The sequence below is a fragment of the Pelodiscus sinensis genome, chromosome 27 (assembly GCF_052426305.1).
Source record: "Pelodiscus sinensis isolate ZL-2025 chromosome 27, ASM5242630v1, whole genome shotgun sequence".
Lineage (NCBI taxonomy): Eukaryota > Metazoa > Chordata > Testudines > Trionychidae > Pelodiscus > Pelodiscus sinensis.
Genome location: NC_143078.1, coordinates 962,762 through 984,587, shown reverse-complemented (window position 1 = coordinate 984,587; position 21,826 = coordinate 962,762). Strand labels below are relative to the sequence as shown.

The 21,826-nt window shown below is 43.3% G+C and overlaps 1 protein-coding gene and 1 long non-coding RNA gene across 6 annotated transcripts in view; one reads left to right on the top strand and one right to left on the bottom strand.

Moving 5' to 3' along the window:
• SYCP1 (synaptonemal complex protein 1) overlaps window positions 1-21,673 on the top strand; it is a 108,047-nt gene extending 86,374 nt beyond the window's left edge. For 4 of the 5 annotated variants that reach the window (XM_075910538.2, XM_089773713.1, XM_075910534.2 and 1 more), the window contains 8 exons: window positions 2,780-2,890; window positions 6,826-6,918; window positions 7,863-7,937; window positions 10,249-10,308; window positions 10,451-10,624; window positions 20,281-20,421; window positions 20,734-20,820; window positions 20,906-21,673. In XM_075910538.2, the coding sequence (XP_075766653.1) occupies window positions 2,780-2,890; window positions 6,826-6,918; window positions 7,863-7,937; window positions 10,249-10,308; window positions 10,451-10,624; window positions 20,281-20,421; window positions 20,734-20,820; window positions 20,906-21,049 (885 nt within the window). In that variant the 3' untranslated portion in view covers window positions 21,050-21,673. The remainder of the gene's footprint in view (window positions 1-2,779; window positions 2,891-6,825; window positions 6,919-7,862; window positions 7,938-10,248; window positions 10,309-10,450; window positions 10,625-20,280; window positions 20,422-20,733; window positions 20,821-20,905) is intronic. The other variant, XM_075910539.2, reaches the window with a different exon arrangement.
• On the bottom strand, window positions 10,917-16,321 carry LOC142820911 (uncharacterized). Its single transcript, XR_016347977.1, has 4 exons — window positions 15,446-16,321; window positions 14,859-14,985; window positions 13,709-13,843; window positions 10,917-11,947 (listed from the first exon to the last, which is right to left on the bottom strand). It is a non-coding gene; the product is annotated as an uncharacterized LOC142820911 (long non-coding RNA).
• Window positions 21,674-21,826: the final 153 nt, after the last annotated feature.

Here is a 21,826-nt window from a genome sequence, read left to right as displayed (position 1 = left end):
CTCCTGGTGTAACTTGCCCACACAAAGGAAGCAGGCAAGGAATCTTATACAATTCAAATTTCAGCACTGTATCCCCATTGGTTCTTCTGGTCCCCTGCCAATACCCTAGCTAGCTACCTGAGTTTAACCCTTTAGTCACCGAGTGCTGGCCAGCACTCCTATGCATCACAGCATGTTTTGTACCATATGCCAGACATGCAGAAGGTGCCTAATTAAACATACTAAATTTGGGAATAAGAAATATCAGTCACAGGTTTTTTTATATACCCAGATAGCTGACATGCAAGCAGCTAGCAAACCCCTTCCCACGCAACCCCTTTAATTGATCCTGGGGAACACAGAATGGCATGCACCAGTTAAAGCGAATTGAGAAATCTCTGTCCTCTCCTCACAAGGTGTCAGGCCTGACTTTCAGCTGGCATTTGCTCCTGGACAGGAAGAAAATGGCTGAAATCAGACTACAAAAGCTACCACCTCAAACAAGCTGAGTTCTTCCTATCAGCTGTAAGCACTTCGGACAAGGAATAAGAATTGTAAAGGGACATGGATCCTGTCAGTAAAATAAAGGCTGGCTGCTGCTTTAACCAAAGCACCTGTACAGCTCTCAGAACAAAGGCAGCAAAATGGCCCACTGAGGCAGCATGGTGGTGCCAGCTTTATGTACCAGACTGGCATACCCAATATCCCCAGGGGTCAGGAACCAAATCCCCAACCTTGTTCTCACCAGGCAAATATTATCTCCCATCCACTGAAAAGAGATGAGGCTGAAAAGAATTGAAACTTATCCTACCAATACCTCCTCTCCTCCCTGCCACTATGTTCCTCCTTCCTCTGCCCTGCCCTTTCTTTCCTCTGCACCTCTCTCTTCCCAACCTCTCACCACTCAAGCTCACTGTGCTCCCCCAGCCCTGCCCATCACAGAATTTGAACAAATAAAAAAACCTAATTGCCGTAGGCCAGACCATTGCTTACCTCTGGGAATGCTCTGAAGGGCTCTAGACCAGGTGGAGAGGGAATCTATTCCTCCTGGGCATTTATTGGTCTACCCAGTACCACTTAGCAGGCCCTTGCCCTGAGGACATGCCAACACAGGGTGCTTGCTGACACGAATGATCCTGCAGCGCACACACTGAATGCACAAGCAGCATAAGTCTGGCTGGCCAGCCAGCACTGTCTAGCCCTTTAAAAAGTAGTGATAGCCCTGGTGGGGCCCTGCTCTCACTACTCCTGCCTATTCTGGCAAATTGCTTCAGCATCATTCAGTGGGAGGAGAAGTCATCCCATAAAGTTCAAAAATAAATTCCCTGTAATGCAGGAGGAGTGCAGAAAGGTTTTGAAATTGTAAAAACCACTTTGCAAAATTGCACTTCTCAGCACTTTTCATCTGATGACATCAAAACACCTAACTAAATCCAATGAATTTATACAAATTCCTGTGAGGCAGGCAAGTAGTATTATAATTCTTTTTTTCAGATGAAGAAACTGAGGCATGGGATAATTAAGTTCCTTATCCACTGTTGTTTTTTAAATCAGCAGAAAAACTTCCCTTGAGATCAAGCCTTAAATGATGGGTCCATTGTCCTACTGGAAGTCAGTGACATTAAGAAAACCCCAGATCTTCACAATTATAGTTGTGGTGAGCACTGGCTCCATTGACATGGGAATATCACCCTAAAACCCCTCTCCCCCAGTACAGGAAGTTGGCAATGAGACTGCATCTGACAGTGTAAGGGCTGGCCCTGCCCCTCTGTGCTAGGCATACCAGGTCTGGCTGGGCACGCTCAGCCCAGCATGATTCAGCTGTGGAGGGGGGTAGTGTGTAGGGATCCAGGTGTGGGGCGATCTGGGTGTGGATGACTCAGTGAGTGATCTGGATGCACAGTAGCTAGGTGGGGTGCAGATCTGTGTCAAAGTCAGTGGAGCTGTTTGTGTGAGAACTACAAATACTGGTCAGCATAGACATGGAGCATTGAGTTCTTACATGAAAATGTTCATATCTGGGTCTCTCTAAAGTTAGACACCTAAATAAAGGTTAGGAATCTCAATATGGATTGGGCACATCAGTTTAGGTATCTAAGTTTGAAAATACGGCCTTGCTTTGTTACATTGTCTTTCAACTAATGTATATTCTAGTACAAGAACATTTAAAATAAAACATATGTTATTTTAAAGGTAATTGCACAGTAATTTTTTGTGCTAGCAAGTACCAGACTGAAATAAGAACAAAAAGAACTAAGATTTTAAAACATCTATTTTGCAAACGTTTTTGCAGGGCAGCCAGACACTTTTTAAATTTTCAGTATTGAAGATTCTAATACCACAAAAAAGGAAATACTACAAATCAAGTTTTTCATTTCATCCATATTATTATAATTGTTAGAACAACTTCAGACTACATCTTTCTGTCTCACTGAATTAATAGCAGTGGTTTCCTATTTGATAAAATGAAAATGTTCAGAGAATTCCATTGCAAAAAAGCGTTTGTTTTCCTGTATATATAATACTTTAACTTTGTATATATTTTTAGCTTAATTTTTTATTTTTTTTTTACTTGGTTCCATACAGTTTTGCTTGTCTTATAGTAAAGGTAAACTATACAACAATGCGAGCACCACAGGTAAGCCGTATAAAAAAAAAAAGGTGGCTTCTGAGCTAATGGAAATCCAACTAAGTGTGGACTGTCACAACAGAAACTAAACTATATTGAGCAATGCAGGTTTCATTAAAATACTGCAATGTTACTCAAAAATTAGGAAAAAAAATGCTGTGTTATTAACAGATAGAAAAGATGAGATTAATGGCTGATGAAGCAGTATGCCTCCAGAAGGAAACTGATATTCGATGTCAACACAAGATAACTGAAATGGTAGCACTTATGGAAAAACACAAGGTAAAATTATTTTGCATATGTACAATACATGACATTATGTCTGGAATCAGTATAATTGCGTAAATCCCAAGTGTTAGAAGCTAGGAAATGGAGGTTTATTTTAAGACCATAGATCTAAGAAAATTAAGCTGGATATCTGCTCAGTCTTTTAACAACCAAGAAGAAATGTATCATCAATGATAGAAGGCATTTCTTCACTATATTAACTCCTAAATATGTATAGAATCAGAAGTTATAATATTGCAGAAGTATTTGGCAATCCCTAATAATACTGTAGCAGACATGCATTTCTCCTAGAGCTGCTTTGGAATCGCAAATATTGAGGTATTACATTTGCACACTGCGACAGGTTTGATCACAGTGGTCCCCTCGGGGCTGTTCCCCAGTGTGCTGATTATGCCACTGAGCCCACCAACCTGCCCTCTGGTCTCCTCCAGCCAAAGCAGAGAGTTGAGATAACAGCCGCCAGCAGAGCAACTCAGACACCAAACCAACTCGGCTCTGGCAGGGCTCAGCTATAGGGCCTTGATAGTATCCAAGAACAGAACCATGAAAAGGGTCCAAAACCTCAAATAAATCTATCTTATTCTGTATACAAATTTTACACAGAGAAAGCTAATAGTTAGCTCTCTTTATCAATGAAAGAGCGATATGCACAGCTGTGGCTCTTCCTCCCCTTCCCGCTCCCCCGCATGTAACAATTATTTACACTGGGCTTGTTTTCATTAAGTATAAAAAGTAGGATTTAAGCAATAGCAGGTGAAAACAGACAGATCAAGGTAGGTTACTAAACCAAAATAAATAAAACATGCCAATTAAGCCCAATACACTAAGAAACTTGTTACATGCAAATTCTTGCCCAAACAGAAGTTCTAATAATCTTTTTCACAAGTAGGCAGCCTCCTCGCTTGGGTTCGATCCTTTCCCCATTCATACTTAGTTTCCAGCAAACATCTTGGGTGTTAAGTGGGGACTTCTGGCATCTGCCCCTGTTATTCAGTTTATCACCTTTATATTCCCTTTGCCCAAGGTGAGAATTCTTTGAGTTCAGTTCATACTTGTCTCACCTTGAGTGGAAAAATACAACATCCACAGTGTGTTTCATTTTCAGATGGCCTGGTCACATGTCTGTAGGACCAACAACAATTTGGGTTTACAGGGATAACAAAGCCCTACCTTCCCTCTGCTAGATCGTGGATTTGAGTACTGTGCTATTATGTTTCTGGAGTACCACTAATGGCCCTTATAAGCACATTTAGAATTATAAAAAGATTTACACTTCATATTTCTAACTTCACATACAAGAATTATACATTTACAGAAGTAGGATATACACATTTAGCAGATTGTAACTTTAATAATGATGTCACATGGTGCATTTTGCCTAAAGCATCTTCAAGGTATGTATATTCATAAGTCAATTTTGATAAAGCCTGTGGGAGTGGGGTAGAATCTGTGACATATTTTTATGGAAGAAAGAAAATATGGACCTTAACCAGAATTTTAAATGATCAATGTTTCCATGTGGGAAGGCTACTTGTAAGCACTTTCTGGCATTTCAGATTCTTTTTGATCCCAGTCTCCCATTTTCTTTCAGTGTTAATTCGGACCCATTCTAGTAAGTCCCCTAACTTTTCAATGACATTGGGTAATTTAGTTTACCATATTTTAGTGAAACACTCTGTACCATTCAGTTTGGGTGTGTCTAAACTACAGGGTTTTGTCGACAAAAGTAGACTTTTGTCGACAAAACTATACCTGCGTCTACACTACCGCCGAATTCTGTCAACATAACGTCGACAGAACTTGGCAGTTTTGTCGATGGCGGTAAACCTCATTCTACAAGGAATAACGCCTTCTGTTGACAGAGTTCTGTTGACAGAATGCGTTATTGCATCTACACTCTCATGTCGACAAAGCGGCTTGCCTTGCTGACAGAACTGGATGTAGTCTAGACGCTCTTTGTCGACAGAAGCTTTGTCGACAGTAGCTGTCGACAAAGCCTCTGTCGACTAAAGCCTGTAGTCTAGACGTACCCTTTAAGTGACAATGTTCGTAAACTGGTTTGGTATAGCCAACCTTTAAACACTGGTGTATTTGATTTCTTACTGAGGAGATAAAATGCTTTTAAATTACCCCAAAGAATCATAGAATCATAGGACTGGAAGGAACCTCGAGAGGTCATCGAATCCAGCCCCCCGCCCTCAAGGCAGGACCAAGCTCTGTCTACACCATCCCTGACAGACGTCTATCTAACCTGTTCTTAAATATCTCCAGAGAGGGAGATTCCACCACCTCCCTTGGCAATTTATTCCAATATTTGACCACCCTGACCGTTAGGAATTTTTTCCTAATGTCCAATCTAAACCTCCCTTGCTGCACTTTAAGCCCATTACTCCTTGTCCTGTCCTCAGAAATCAAGAGGAACAAATTTTCTCCTTCCTCCTTGTGACACCCTTTTAGATATTTGAAAACCGCTATCATGTCCCCCTTTAATCTTCTTTTTCCAAACTAAACAAGCCCAGTTCATGAAGCCTGGCTTCATAGGTCATGTTCTCTAGACCTTTAATCATTCTTGTCGCTCTTCTCTGTACCCTTTCCAATTTCTCCACATTTTTCTTGAAAAGTGGCGCCCAGAACTGGACACAGTACTCCAGCTGAGGCCTAACTAGTGCAGAGTAGAGCGGCAGAATGACTTCATGAGTTTTGCTTACAACACACCTGTTGATACAACCCAGAATCATATTTGCTTTTTTTGCAACAGCATCACACTGTTGACTCATATTCAACTTGTGGTCCACTATGACCCCTAGATCCCTTTCCGCCATGCTCCTTCCTAGACAGTCGCTTCCCATCTTGTATGTATGGAACTGATTGTTCCTTCCTAAGTGGAGCACTTTGCATTTCTCTTTATTAAACCTCATCCTGTTTACCTCTGACCATTTCTCTAACTTGCTAAGGTCATTTTGAATTATGTCCCTATCCTCCAAAGAAGTTGCAACCCCACCCAGTTTGGTATCATCTGCAAACTTAATAAGCGTACTCTCTATCCCAATATCTATGTCATTGATGAAGATATTGAACAGTACGGGTCCCAAAACAGACCCTTGCGGAACTCCACTTGTTATCCCTTTCCAGCAGGATTTAGCACCATTAACAACAACTCTCTGACTACGGTTATCCAGCCAATTATGTACCCACCTTATCGTGGCCCTATCTAAGTTATATTTGCCTAGCTTATCAATAAGAATATCATGCGAGACCGTATCAAATGCCTTACTAAAGTCTAGGTATATGACATCCACCGCTTCTCCCTTATCCACAAGGCTCGTTATTCTATCAAAGAAAGCTATCAGATTAGACTTGTTCTTCACAAACCCATGCTGGCTATTCCCTATCACTTTATTACCTTCCAAGTGTTTGCATATGATTTCCTTAATTACCTGCTCCATTATCTTCCCTGGGACAGACGTTAAACTGACCGGTCTGTAGTTTCCTGGGTTGTTCTTATTCCCCTTTTTATAGATGGGCACAATATTTGCCCTTTTCCTGTCTTCTGGAATCTCCCCTGTCTTCCATGATTTTTCAAAGATCATAGCTAAAGGCTCAGATACCTCCTCTATCAGCTCCTTGAGTATCCTGGGATGTATTTCATCAGGACCTGGTGACTTGCTGACATCTAACTTTCCTAAGTGATTTTTAACTTGTTCTTTGTGTATCCTATCTTCTATCCTATCTGTTATTGTGTAGAGAAAAAGTATGAGTAGGACCCATAGAAAGAGTTAAGATAAGAGATGTATCATTTAAATGTCAAATGAGTTTTGTATCCGAAAAAGTAATCTGTTTGTAACTTTTGAATAAAGAATGAATATTAGTTGTTTTTAAGTAATCATTTTTCATTATCACACTTACACATTCAACTCTTTTTTATACAGCACCAATATGATAAAATGGTCGAAGAAAAAGATTCAGAATTAGAGCTCTGTAAGACAAAAGAACAAGAACAAATATCAGTAAAAAAATCCTTGGTAAGAGCTATACCTTAATAGTAAATAACTATGATAAAATTAAAAGAAACAGCTGCAGAAGTGTGACATGACTAGATAATTTTTTCTTTTTTACTATTTATTTTTTCCTTATTTTAGATGTGTACTTTATATTCTGGAACTGTACAATGAAAGTTAGTCCCCCAATTTCTATGTTTCTTACTTACTGTTTTTGTATATGTGATACAGGATAAAATGTTTTCAGTGAAATGTAAGCAAGTATCTTTTTATATCTACTTTTCTCTTGATGGTCTCTGAATGTTTTCTCCACTCTATTTGATTAAGGAACTACTGTGTCATTTATTCCCTGGTAGTAATAATGCCATAAATAACAAGATTAAAACTGCTTCACTTGAATAGTCCTGTCCAAATATTAATAATTACATTTCTCAATAATACTTCATCTGTTGAAGAAAATAAAAATAACCTAATCTATTACTGTATTAAGTTTTCTGTGCCCTGCTTTAATCTGACAAAATCTCATTTTGAGAGTAGTCACAAAGTCACTGAGGAGTCTCGTGACAGTGTAGCTTGCCTTGCTCATCCCCCTAAAACTCAGAGTGGGATTCTTATGAAAATTCCCGTTTACAGGAGTTTTCACACACATATTTCCATGGGAAGGGGTTGATCCAAGTCTACAGTTTAACTAATTCATGCTGAATATAGCAGTTCCTCTGATAGGAAACTCCATTAGTTCAAAACATCTAACGTAACCTTAGGACTGTAAATGACTGTGTTTGGAGGTACTCACTGTGTGTTATTTTTAGAATTAATTCTGTCATTTAAGTGAAAAGTTGAACAGTATGGTAGTTTGTTACTGATACATTTATATATTTTTAAAATTACAATGAAATGATTTTATTTTGAATATTTTTCTTTTTATAATGTAACAAAATTAATAACACTTATTTGATTATAATTTTTAGGAAACTGAGCTCTCTCATGTGAAAAATGAACTGTTATCCCTTAAGGAGCAGTTTAAAATAGAGATTGAAGAGAAGGTATGTATTGTGGCATGACATTTTAAAATTTTTGGCTTGACCCTGTGGCTATGTCATTTAGTGCTATGGACCTTGGTTTAAATTAGAGTAACAGAAAGCTGCATACCAAATTTGGTGATTCTAGCTCTTACAGTTTAGGAAGAAAACAACAAATAGTCTGGTAGCACTTTATAGATTAACAAAACATGTAGATGTTATCAGGAGCTTTCGTGGTATCATGGGCCCACTTCTTCAGATGACCTGAGTTCTGAGTTTAGGATGTGCAGACCCAAAATAATAGGAGAGGGGAAGGGGAGGGAAAAGGGTAAAAAGGAGAGAGGGTGAAAGACAGGGAGCTAGAGGGAATCAGTAAGTATCTGAAGATTGGGTAGCTAAAACGAAGCAGATAAGAATCAAAGTCAATAGATAGTATCCTTCCTGACATAGGAGTCTACACAAAGAGCTGTTTGCACCTTCAATGGCTGTTAAGTAAGTAAAAGACAGAACTATGTAGCACTTTAAAGACTAACAAGATGGTTTATTAGGTGATGAGCTTTCGTGGGCCAGACCCACTTCCTCAGATCAATATGTGGAAGAAAATCCGCACAACCATATATCCCAAAGTGACACAATAAAAAAAAATGAACGCATGTGAAATTGACAAATCGAATTTTAGAACAGAGTGGGGGTGAGGGGTTATTTGTAATCCATCTTCGTGTAGAATATTGGTGTAGAGAGCTTCTACATCCATGGTAGCAAGGATGGCGTTATCAGGGAGGTTATCGATGTTTTGTAGTTTTCTCAGGAAGTCAGTAGTATCTCGGAGATAGCTGGGAGTATTGGTTGCGTAGGGTTTGAGAAGAGAGTCTACATAGCTGGATAATCCAGTAGTGAGCGTGCCGATACCTGAGATGATGGGGCATCCAGGGTGTCCAGGTTTATGGATTTTGGGAAGCAGATAGAACAATCCTGGTCGGGGTTCAGAAGGTATGTCTGTGTGTATTTGGTCCTGAGTAGAGGTGGGGAGTTTTTTAAGGAGACAGCGTAGTTTCTTTTGGTATTCTGAAGTAGGATCAGAGAAGAGAGGTTTGTAAAATGTGGTGTTGGAGAGTTGTCTAGTTGCCTCCTGGTCGTAGTCGGATTTATACATAATGAACGCAGCACCCCCTTTGTCAGCTGGTTTGATTATAATGTCTGGGTTATTTTTGAGACTCTGGATGGCATAGTGTTCAGCATGGCTGAGATTGGATGTCGCTTGTTGTTTGTGAATAATGTCAATCTCTGCATTGTTGTGGAAGCATTGTATATAGACATCCAGATTGCAATTCCGACCATCAGGGGGAGTCCATATAGAATTGTTTTTCTTTTGGTGTTGATAGGGGGGATCTGGTTGGTTAGACTGATGTTCAGTAGTAGTTTGGAAATATTCTCATAGATGGAGGCAGTGAAAGAAAGCCTCAAGGTCACCACAAAATTGAATCCAGTTAGTGGGCGAGGTGGGGCAGAAAGAAAGCCCCCGGGATAAGACAGACTCTTCTGCTGGATCTGAGGAAGTGGGTTTGGCCCACGAAGGCTACGTCTAGACTGCAAGCCTCTTTCGAAAGAGGCTTTTTCGAAAGATACTTATTACAAAGATACTTTCGAAAAAGCCTCTTTCGAAAAAGAGCGTCTAGACTGCAAGCGGAACTTTCGAAAAAGCAAGCCGCTTTTTCGAAAGAAAGCAGCGAGTGAGTCTGGATGCTCTCTTTCTAAAAAAACCCGGTTGGCATTCAAGAATGCCTTTTTTCGAAAGACCACTTTCGAAAAAAGGCGTTCTTCCTCATGAAATGAGGTTTACCGCCGTTGAAAGAAAAGCCGCGTTCTTTCGATTTAATTTCGAAAGAACGCGGCTGTAGTCTAGACGCAGGTGAAGTTTTTTCGAAAAAACCCGAGTCTGGACACAGCCAAAAACTCATAACCTAAAAAACCATCTTGTTAGTCTTTAAAGTGCTACATAGTTCTGTCTTTTGTTTCGGCTACACCAAACTAGCACGGCTGCATCTCTATCTCTGTTAAGTAAGTAGGAAGTGTTCTTGATCAGACAGACAGACTCACAGACAGACTGATGCACTGTAAAATATATAGAGAGATAAATGTGTTAATTCTTGTTTCCATTTTTTAATGCCTACTGAAGTCTGAAATTTAGTTAAATTCTGCTCATATATTCAGGCATGTGTTAATAACGGAACGCTGAACTTGCATACTACTCCATTATTGTACAGAAGATACATTCAGTTAAAATATTTGTAAATTGAGCATTTACTACTTATTCTACAATTCTGTTTTTTAACAGGAAAAGCTAATAAGAGAAGCAAAAGAAAATGGAGTTTCTAAAAAAGAAAAAAAGCATAAGGTGAATTTTACTTTGATTTTTTGTAAAATGTTATGATTTGTGTTAATAGTCATGTACAATGAAACTAAATGAAAATAGTAGTAAGTGGGCATTGTAATATGTTGTTTATTTTAATATATTTTCATGTATTATTTTTTTTTAGAAAATACAAACATCCTTTATAGAGACTCCTAAAACGAGCTTAAAGCTTGCCTCAGTTAATTCAGAAAAATCTTTATCCCAGAATTTCACACCTTTTAGAGAGAAGAAGTTGGAAAACAAAGAACTGTCGTCTCAGACACCTGCTAAAAGTGTCTTGGGCACTCCATCATTAAAGGTTTGTTGCTTGTGGGATAGTATATTATTTCCACATTTTAAGAAGAGCACTGGTGGGAAGCAAAAGAGAACATGGGCAGAGCCACATAGAGAAATTTCACGATACAAGCGCCTCCTCTGGCCTGTGATACCTACCACCTATGATGCAGGTTAAGTTGAACAAGTGGCACCCTAAGCACGGATCTGTGCATGCGACTGCAAATAATTGTAGCCAGACCCCTTACTCTGTGTCCCCTGGACATAGGTGCCCACTCCATATGTGTCCCGGGGCTGGAGCACCCACAGAAGGAAATCAGGTGTTTAGCATCCACTGGCAGCCAGCTCTCCCTTCTTCTCCAGCACCTCCTGCCCCTGGGCAAACCTTCCCTATTAACCTCTTCCCCTCCCTTCCAGTGCCTACTATCCACCTCAATCAACTGTTTCACGGTATGCAGGAGGCTCTAGAGGAAGGGGGAGGAGTGGAGATAGGCATGCTTGGAGGGGGTGGGAAGAGGTGAAGTGAGAGTAAGGACTTGGGAGAAGGGGTAGTGAGTGCTCTGGGGCGGAGCAGGGATGGGAAGAGGCAGTATGGAGGGGCTCAAGGAAAGGGGTCATGTAGGGGTCAGTTTCTGGGGTGGAGCACAGGGCTGCATACCTCCCAGGCCCAAAGAAAGCTGACGTCTATGCCCTTGGACCACAGGATGTTAGCACATAGTTAAGTTGGAGTCTTTACCACAAAATCAGCTGGTTACGTAGTCTTTGAGATAGTTTGGTCTTGCCAAGAGGCAACCGCACCAGAAATGACTTATCTCTGTCTCCCTGTTACCATATTCTTTCTCTTTGGAGTGTCTGCCCTCTCTGTGAGGTTGGCCTTCGGTTCTCTGTCATTGTATTATGTAATAATTTCTGCATTTTTGGAGGCTTGTTCTGAATGTTGTCTCGTGGTTCTTCTTCAAGTAGTGTCCTTATGGCTACATGTACACTGCAATGTTTTTATCTGAAAAAGGTACGCAAATTGCGGAGTGCAATTTTTCTGATAGTTTTGTTGGAAGAGACTTTTCCAAAATTTGGCCCATCTACATTGGACCAAATTTTGGAAAAGCCTCTTCTGGAAGAGCTCTTCTTCTTCAAATGATGTCCCCGTGGATGCTCCACTAAAGGTGTCAGGCTCGTCCCGGCGCCGCAATCCGGAGAGTTTTCGCCAGCAGTATCCCCCTCCGGTGGACCGCGCATGCGCAGAAGTGCCTTGCGCTGTTCGCGCCTTTTCTGCGTTGAGCGGTCTGACGCGCCAGTTCCTCCTAAGCATCCATGGCCGCAGACGGAGTTGGAACACGCTCCTCCTTGTCTGAGGAAAATTGAACTTAATATCGTTACTGTTCCTTCCCAGTTAGCCCCTTCCTTATAGTATTAGTCAGTTTTTTCTAGTTAGTTGTTTAAAAAAAAAAAGTTGACTGTTACCGTTGTCTATAGGCGGCTTGGACCGGCCTTTCAAGTTGTCTTTCTACCCGAAGACTGCCGGATTAATCATACCTGGATCCCTGGGCTTTAAGAAATGCGCCGACCCCATGCTGGCCTCGGATGGCCACTCCTGCTGCATTTGCTGCCTGGCAGACAGCCACATTCCCCAAAAATGCAGTCTCTGCTCTAAGTTGACCGCTCGGGCAAGACGGGACAGAGAAATGCGCCTGAAGATGTTGCTCTTCAATAAGGCGCTCCAACCCCCGTCAGCAGGGGAACGAGAGGCTTCAGTCCCATGTAAGTCTCGGGTCGGAAAAAGCTCTGCTCCGTCTAGGAGCGTAAGTGCAGGAGAGGGACGGAGCTCATCGGGCTTCCCTCCCAGACAGGGAGCGGATAAGACAACTAAAACCCACAGCACATCGGTGCCTATTCCCGCACTCCCTGTAGCATCGGCACCGACAGTGTGTCGAGTCGGCACCTTCATCTATGGCACTGACTCTCCACACGGCACCGCAGGCAGACACGGCACCGTCTCCAAAACCGAGACCTCATCCAGCACCGGTGAAAGAGCCCCCAGCTAGAACAGAGTCTCCCTATGCAGGCGCCCCTGCACCGCGGGCCGAGCCAGCACCGAGGGCCAAGCTGGCACCGAGGAAGCAATCAGTGCCAAGACCGCTCCGGCCCCATTCAAGGCCAGGAGAACCACCTCGACACTGCGGCGAAGAGCCCTTATCAAGGCACCAACACAGCACATCCGCACTGGCCTCCACGGAGCGACCAATGCATGTTACCCAGACAACGCCGCCAATCCCATCAGACCCGGTTCCCAAGGCCCAACAATTTGCTGCTTCAGGAGAGGACGCAGCACCGCCATCCCCATTCTCGGTGCCTAGGTCACCATGCCTATCAAAGGATGTATCTGCCTCTGCCATCTCGGTCCACGGCATCCCAGTTCTGATGGCTCCCCCATCCAAGAGAATACCAACTAAGGCACAGAGGAAAACACACCATGTCCTCACACCTTCCTCCAGCCCTGGCAGAGCAGTCTTCTCCCCTGAGCCATCACTTTCCTCTCATCAAAGGGGGCAGCATTACTATGGGCATTCTCCCACTCGACGATACTGGAGATCCCTGAGACGATCTATTACACCACTACGTTATCGTCACGCATACTACTCGAGGTCTTCATCTCATTATTCCCATCGCTCACGATCCCCAATATCACATTCGCGTTTTCATCATCACAGGAGCGCCACCTCATATTCTCCTGCATACTCCCACCATGATTACCATCACAGATGGCACACCTCGCACTATCGTGACCGTTCAAGCTCTTCTACGAGGCTTTCACCATCCTTGTCCCCAGAACGTCATCAATCATACTCGCCACAACCAAGGACCCAAGATACCATCCCACCCGTGCAGTGTCCTATCGGTGTCCTATCCAACACCTATCGGCGACGCTTCAACAACATCCGCTCCCCACGGTGACGTCCCTCAGTCCCCGGCGACGGACCAGCAACCCACAGGTTCCCCGACAGACCACCCCAGATAATGCGGTTTTTAATGATGAGCCCGCTCTGGTGGATGATTACAAGCAGTTTCACGAGCTTTTTAGAAGAGTCACCTATTCACAGAATTTATGTACCTCGGAAGTACCCCAGAAGCAGCATGCACTCCTCAGGAATCTCCAACAATCCCACAAGTCAAAGCTGGCTCTTCCTTTCGATGCCGCAATTCTTGGAATCTCTAACGACATCTGGCAGACTCCAGCGTCCGTGCCCTGTACAAATAAGCGCATGGATAAGAAATACTTTATCGACGCTAAGGATGCGGAATTTCTCTTCACTCATCCCGCCCCCAATTCCATCGTCATCAATGCTGCCCAACAAAAGGCAAAGTCCGCACAATCGAGAAATTCAGTGGCGGACAAGGAAGTGAAGCGTCCCGACCTCCTCGGGAGGAAGGTGTATTCATCCGCTACTGCCACTCTGAGAATGGCCAACTATTCCGCCCAACTTGCTAACCACGATTTTGACAATTTCTCTAAGTTGGTGCCTGTGATACAGCATTTACCAGATTCCAAGAGAGACGTACTTAAATCTATCATGCAGGAGGGTTTTACAGCAGCCCGCACTGCTCTCCAGATCTATCTGGATATTGCTAATTTGGCTTCCCGCACTACGGCAACGTCTGTTGTCATGCGACATGCCTCTTGGCTACACCTGGCCTCCGTGCCTAAAGAGCTACAACCCAAGGTGGAGGACCTCCTGTTCGACTGCGCCTTATTGTTTACACAGAACACAGATCAAGTGTTCCATTCTGGAAAAGACTCCCAATCTACGTTAAGAACCCTCAGGATGTACACTCCACCTTACAGGCGCAAGAGAGCATGGCCATACAACAGACATAGGCTTTCCTCCTATACCGCCCAACGCTTTAGACCATATAACCAACACAAGCAAAGGCAGCGCCCTCAGCGACGGTGCCAACAGCCTAATAAGCCGCAGAATCAATAACAACCCCGACAGCAGGTTTGACGCCCTTGTCGAGGGACTGCGCACCATCCCCCTTTCGAAGCCCTACCCACAAGTAACCAAGCTGTTCCAGTATCGCCTGAGACCCTGTTACCGCCACTGGTTCACCGTCACCACGGACCATTGGGTCAGGGAGATCGTCACCTCTGGTCTCACCATTCCTTTCTCCACCCTCCCCCACTCCAACCCTCCATCCCTGTCCCTTTTCAGGGACCCCTCTCACGACCTTCTACTGCAGCAGGAGGTCACGCACCTACTTACCACTGGTGCAGTGGAGGAGGTTCCTTCCGACTTCAGAGGCAAAAGCTTCTATTCCCGGTACTTCCTCACGCAGAAGAAATCTGGCGGGTGGAGACCGATTCTAGATCTTCGTGGCCTCAACCACCACCTGAGGAAGCAAAAATTCAAAATGGTTACTTTGGGCTCCATCATACCAGCACTATATCAGGGGGACTGGTTCGCGTCCCTCGACCTCCAGGATGCATACTTTCATATCTCCATCCATCCGGTTCACAGGAGATTTCTATGCTTCACCCTGGGCAAGGACCACTACCAATATGCAGTACTTCCTTTCATTCTCTCTGCGGCTCCAAGGGTATTTTCAAAAACCCTGGCAGTTGTAGCCACATACCTCTGACATGCCAGCATCACCATCTTTCCCTATCTCGATGACTGCCTCCTCAGGGCCCCCTCTATGTGAAAGGCCCAGACCACAGTTGTTATTACAAGAGGCATCTTCGAGGCTCTAGGGTTGATCATCAACCTACCAAAATCTTCTTTGACCCCGGCCTAGTCCATCGAGTTCATCGGAGCCAGAATAGACTCTACAACCGCCATGGCGTACTTACCCATAGACAGAGCCAATGCCATCCGGGACTTAGTGAACGTCCTGCGCACCGCTCTGGCAGTTTCGTTCCTCACGTGCCTGAAGTTGTTAGGCCACATGGCGGCTACAACATACGTCATCGCACATGCGTGTCTTCGCATGCGGTGTCTGCAGCATTGGCTCCTGGTGGTATACAAACCCGGCGTCACCGATACCCACAAGCTGACGTCTATCCCTGCTCTAGTCAAAGACTCGCTGATATGGTGGCTTGATCCGACCAATACACTCGAGGGTGTCCCATTCCGCTCTCGAGCTCCATCCGTACAGATTACCACGGATGCATCTCTTAAGGGCTGGGGAGCACATACGCGACACCATCAGGTCCAAGGTTTATGGTCTCACCAGGAAGCCCTACTCCACATAAACTTCCTAGAACTCAGGGCAGTCTTCAATGCCTGTCGACACTTCACCCACCAGATCCAAGGGACTACAGTACAGATCCTTACGGACAATGTCTGCACTGTATACTATATCGATCACCAAGGCGGAGCCAGATCCAGAACTTTATGTGCAGAATCAATCCACCTCTGGAACTGGGCGATTCACCATGGTTTCACACTCTCAGCCACCTACCTCCCTGGCAAGGGCAATACCATAGCGGATGCACTGAGAAGATCTTTCCACTCCCAGGACGAATGGGAGTTCCTCGACAACGTAGTCCGTGACCTCTTCCAACTTTGGGGCTACCCGGACGTGGAACACTTCACGACTCGCGACAACAAGAAATGCCGTTCTTACTGCTCGAGAGGTGGCATAAGCAGTGGATCGAAAGGAGATGCCTTTCTGCTCCATTGGGAATGTACCATCTTCTATACGCCTTTCCCCCAATTCCCCTGATACCTCGGGTAATAGGGAAAATACTAGCAGACGCAGCGAAAATAATCCTGGTGGCCCCCTTTTGGCCTCATCAGACCTGGCTGCCACAACCTATGCACATGTCATTGTCTCAGCCTCACCATAGAATCATAGAACCATAGAGCTGGAAGAGACCTCAGAAGGTCATCAAGTCCAGCCCCGTGCTCTAGGCAGGACCAATCCCAACTAAATCAACCCGGCCAGGGCTTTGTCAAGCCGAGACATAAACACCTCTAGGGATGAAGACTCCACTACTTCCCTAGGTAACCCATTCCAGTGCTTCACTACCCTCCTAGTGAAATAGTTTTTCCTAATATCCAACCTGGACCTCTCCCAGCACAGCTTGAGACCATTGCTCCTTGTTCTACCATCTGTCACTACTGAGAACAGCCTCTTTCCATCCTTTTTGGAACCTCCCTTTTGGAAGTTGAAGGCTGCTATCAAATCCCCACTCACTCTTCGCTTGTGTAGACTAAACAGACCCAACTCGCTCAGCCTCTTCTCATAAGTCATATGCTCCAGCCCCCTAATCATTTTGGTTGCCCTCTGCTGGACCCTCTCCAATGCATCCACATCCTTTTTGTAGTGGGGGGCCCAGAACTGGACACAATACACCAGATGTGGCCTCACCAGAGCTGAATAAAGGGGAATAATGACATCTCTGGATCTGCTGGCAATGCTCCTCTTAATGCAACCTAATATGCCATTAGCCTTCTTGGCTACAAGGGCACACTGTTGACTCATATCCAGCTTCTCATCCACTGTAACCCAAGGTCCTTTTCTGCAGAACTACTACTTAAGTGGTTGGTCCCCAGCCTGTAACAATGTTTGGGATTCTTCCTTCCCAAGTGTAGGACTCTGCTCTTGTCCTTGTTGAACCTCATCAGATTTCTTGTGGCCCAATCCTCCAATTTGTCTAAGTCACTCTGGACCCTATCTCTGCCCTCAAGCATATCTACCTCTCCCCTTAGCTTAGTGTCATCCGCAAACTTGCTGAGGGTGCAATCCATCCCTCATCCAGGTCATTAATAAAGATATTGAACAAAACTGGTCCTAGAACCGAACCTTGGGGCAGTCCACTAAAAACTGACCACCATCCTGACATCGAGCCATAGATCATTACCCGCTGGGCCCGCCTTCTAGCCATCTTTCTATCCATCTTACTGTCCATTTATCCAATCCATATTTCATTAACTTGCTGGCAAAAATATTGTGGGAGACTGTATCAAAAGCCTTGCTAAAGTCAAGGTATATCACATCCACTGACTTTCCCACATCCACAGAGCCAATTACCTCGTCATAGAAGCTAATCAGATTGGTCAGGCATGACTTGCCCTTTGTGAATCCATGCTGACTATTCCTAATCACTTTCGTCTCTTCCAAATGCCTCAAAATGGATTCCTTAAGGATCCCCCTTCCATGATTTTTCTTCTGTGCACAGATAATTCCGAAACACAATAATTCCGTTTGGGCTACTGCTTCATACTCACCCCTAGTGGAGCACCCACGGGGACACCACTTGAAGAAGAAGAAATTGTCACTCACCCTATGCAGTAACATCTGTTCTTCGAAATGTGTGTTCCCGTGGGTGCTCCACGACCTACCCTCCTCCCTCCTTCAGAACTCTCACATTTCTATTTTTCAAATGTTCTGGCTAGGAGGAACTGGCGCGTCAGACCGCTCGACGCAGAAAGGGCGCGAATGGTGCAAGGCACCTCTGCGCATGCACGGTCTGCCGGAAGGGGCTACTGCTGACAAAAACTCTCTGGATCGTGGCACTGGGACAAGCCTGACACCTCTAGTGGAGCACCCACGGGGACACACATCTCGAAGAACAGATGTTACTGCACAGGGTGAGTAACAATTTCTTCCCTGGACCCAGCAGAGTTTTTCTGGGATACATCGGGTATCCCAGGAAAACCCTGTAGTCTAGATGTAGCCTCTGAGTGCTCCACTGTAGATACATGTATGCCTCTGCGCCTCTAATGAGAGATTTTTGGTAGCAGTATTTGTTGAGACCACCTATGTGCTCTCTCCCTTCTTCATGGTCTGCCTTGAGGTTTTCTAGCACTGTAAGGGGGAAGAACTCCCTCACTTCCTTCTCAACTGCCTTTGGCCTACAAGAGAGAAAGCAGATGTCTCTGAGACTTACTTATCTGTGTCATATCAAAAGTAAAATGCAGGACAATGTAGCACTTTAAAGACTAACAAGATGGTTTATTAGATGATGAGCTTTCGTGGGCCAGACCCACTTCCTCAGATCAAATAGTGGAAGAAAATAGTCACAACCCCAAAGGATACAATTTAAAAAAATGAACACATATGAACAAAAAATATGTTTTTTTTTTAATTGTATCCTTTGGGGTTGTGACTATTTTCTTCCACTATTTGATCTGAGGAAGTGGGTCTGGCCCATGAAAGCTCATCATCTAATAAACCATCTTGTTAGTCTTTAAAGTGCTACATTGTCCTGCATTTTGCTTCAGCTATCCTAGACTAACACGGCTACATTTCTATCACATATCAAAAGTAGTAGTTGTTTTTGTTTGTTTTGCTTTCCCTGAAAGTTAGTGTTTCTTTTTTTCCCACTCCCTTGGGATTAAAAAAGAAAAAGCCAAAGAAAGAAAAAAATATTAATTTACTTTTCCTGTCCTGTCTGGGGGCATTCCATTGTCCCCTACCATGTGGTTAGAAGACTAGTTTAGAAGAATACACTACCGAGTTTTGTCAAGGAAACTAATGTCGACAATCAGAAGTTGCAAAAAAAAAAAAAAAAAAGTCGTGAAGTGTGTTTACACTTGCTGCCTCTGTTGACCTTGTCTTTATGTCCCCCGCTGACAGAGGGAACAGTGTATTGTGGGTATATTTCCCACAGTGCCTGTTGACCTCATCTGTTGTTAGGTATTGTGGGACCATGGAAGAGAGCATGGGGCATTCATGGCCCATATAAAACTTGAGGCATTGCTTTGTTCAGGCAATTCTGACATCCTTTCACGCTCTTTTTCAATTGCCATTCTCTGCTGTGCACTCCAGCATCTGCAGCCCAAGTCTCCTTTGGATTATTTCCCAGTGTGCTGATCATGCTACTGATGCCATCCTTCTTGCTCTCTGGGGTTCCCCAGCACCCTGTCCTGCTGGCCCAGAAGTTCTGGTCTTCCCTAGACAAGGCACAGAGTTGGGGTAATCACCCCTATCCCCCAAGGCAGCAGTGCGGGGAGGGGCAGGAGGGAGCCAGTGCTCAGTGGGGACCGGCTTAAAAGCCAGCTCACCACTAGCACTGGCTCCTGTGGAGTCACCGTCCTCCCACCCTTGCACTTCTGCCTCTGATAGAGAAGCAGCAGGATGGTACATGTGGGAAGCAGCTCTTAAGCTGGCTCCCCACACATATCAACTCCTGCAGAGCCACCTGCCCCCGTGCTGCCTCTTTATTAGAGGCAGCTGGGGAGAGGGCGGGCAGAAGCCAGTGCTTGTGGGGCTTTGGCTTTTAAGCTAGTGCTAAATAGCCTTGAGGCATACCACAAAGGAGGAGAGCGCATCCATGGGTTCAACAGACACTGCTATAAAAAAAAACTCTGATTAGAAGTGCAAGGTCACACACCACATAGGGATACATCTCAAAGAACCATAATTACTGCACAAGTTAAGCAACTTCATCTTCATAAATGGCTTCTGTTCTTCAGATCACTTGTTCTTCTGGCATAGTTACCTCATATGACCTTTGCGCCACCTCCGCACTCGCAATTCCTTTATTCCATTCTGTCTTTAATAGCTGTATCTTCACAGGAGTTCCTTTTATGGAGGAGAGACCAAGGAAACATAGGCCCTCTAATGACAGTTCAACAGATCATGATACAACTCCGATTCTGTGCTCTTCGTTTGGTCATCCGTTTATAACATTTGTGTAACAACATAATCTTTAATGTTGTTGGCTTTTCCCCCTAGACATATACTGTGAAGACTCCTCCAAAATATAAATTGCAAAGGGAAATCATGAATCCACTTTCAGAAGATGTGAAAAAAAAAAGAAAAGTGCTTTTAGAGATGGATACTTACTCAGATAGCTCAGAACAAAATGACCTGCTGGTAAATATTCCAAAATGGATAGTGCATTTCACAGTTTATTCTGTGTATGTGCTTTGCTGCAGCTCAATGTTTGTCTACTATTCAGGATATTTTATACTGTACAAAACAAAAATACGTATTCGAGTGTATATTTAAGTAGCAGTTCAAATTGTTAGTTTACATGTATATAAAGAGTAACTCCGTAACATGGTCAGAGTCTATCTACAGAAACATGGTAGCATAGAAAACGTATATAGTTTATTATGTCTTTGATAATATTATGTCTTCTGTTCTTTGAAAAGTAATATTATGTAACTTTCTTTTTAATTTAAGAGCATAGTCTCAGAAGAAGAAATGTTTAAAAAGCTGTACAAAAACTGTCCTCAAGCTTCTCACTTATGTGTCACGACATCAAAAAAGGTACTGAACTTTATTTCAGCTTAAACTTATATATTTGAAATATTTTGTCATAATAATAAATAAATGGCTTTACTTTTGTTCTTAGATAACAACTCCGTCAACTATAAAATCTCCTGGTGCTGCACTGAAACTTACAGCTATGAGAAGGATGCGAGAGACTGGTTGGACTGCAGTTTCAAAAATAGATAGGAAAAAAAAAATGAAAGAAGCTGAAAAACTCTTTGCCTAAAATTAATACTAATGATCACTTAGAAATGTTTTGTTCATATAAAATCTTTTACAGTAGAATATATTCATCCAACACAGCACTTCCAGCATATTACTGGGCATGGGCAAAACCTGTAAAAGTGCTGCATGGGTGAAACCCCTATTGATTTCATTGTGGTTACTTTATTTCACCACAGACTCATCCTTTGTAGGACTTTTCACATTGGTTTTACTTGGTCATAAAGCAACATAAACCTGGTCATAAACTTGGCCCAGTTTGTTTGAGAATTGATAGGAAAAAATGTATGCTATTTTAAAATGGAAAATAAGTTGCAAAATTGTTTGAAGTAATTTAACATCAGATTTTGTTCTTTTGAAGTTTACATTCACTTTTGAAGTAACTTAGCCATAAGAGTAATGTTTGAAATGTTGAACTATATTCGTTGTATTGAATACTTCTTTGTACTCATTTCTTTTTTGTTCTTTTGATACATTGTTTACAAATGTTCTTTTAGGGAAGTTAGTTGAGGCAGTAGCCTGTTTTTGTATTGCAACATTTAAGTGTTGAATTTCTAATAATATTGATTCAAATTTTATTTCTTTTACTTTTTAGAAATCTAGTTTTACAATAAATACTATATGTAAATTTGTTCTTTCAGGTTACTGAAAACATAATTTCCAAATGTCATTAAGTGGTTAATTTGATTAAGTTTGGGGAAAGTACTAGCTAAATGCCTATCTATAAAATGATAAGCTTATCAGTAGCCAGGTTAGTACCAAACAGGTGTTAAAGCAAAAA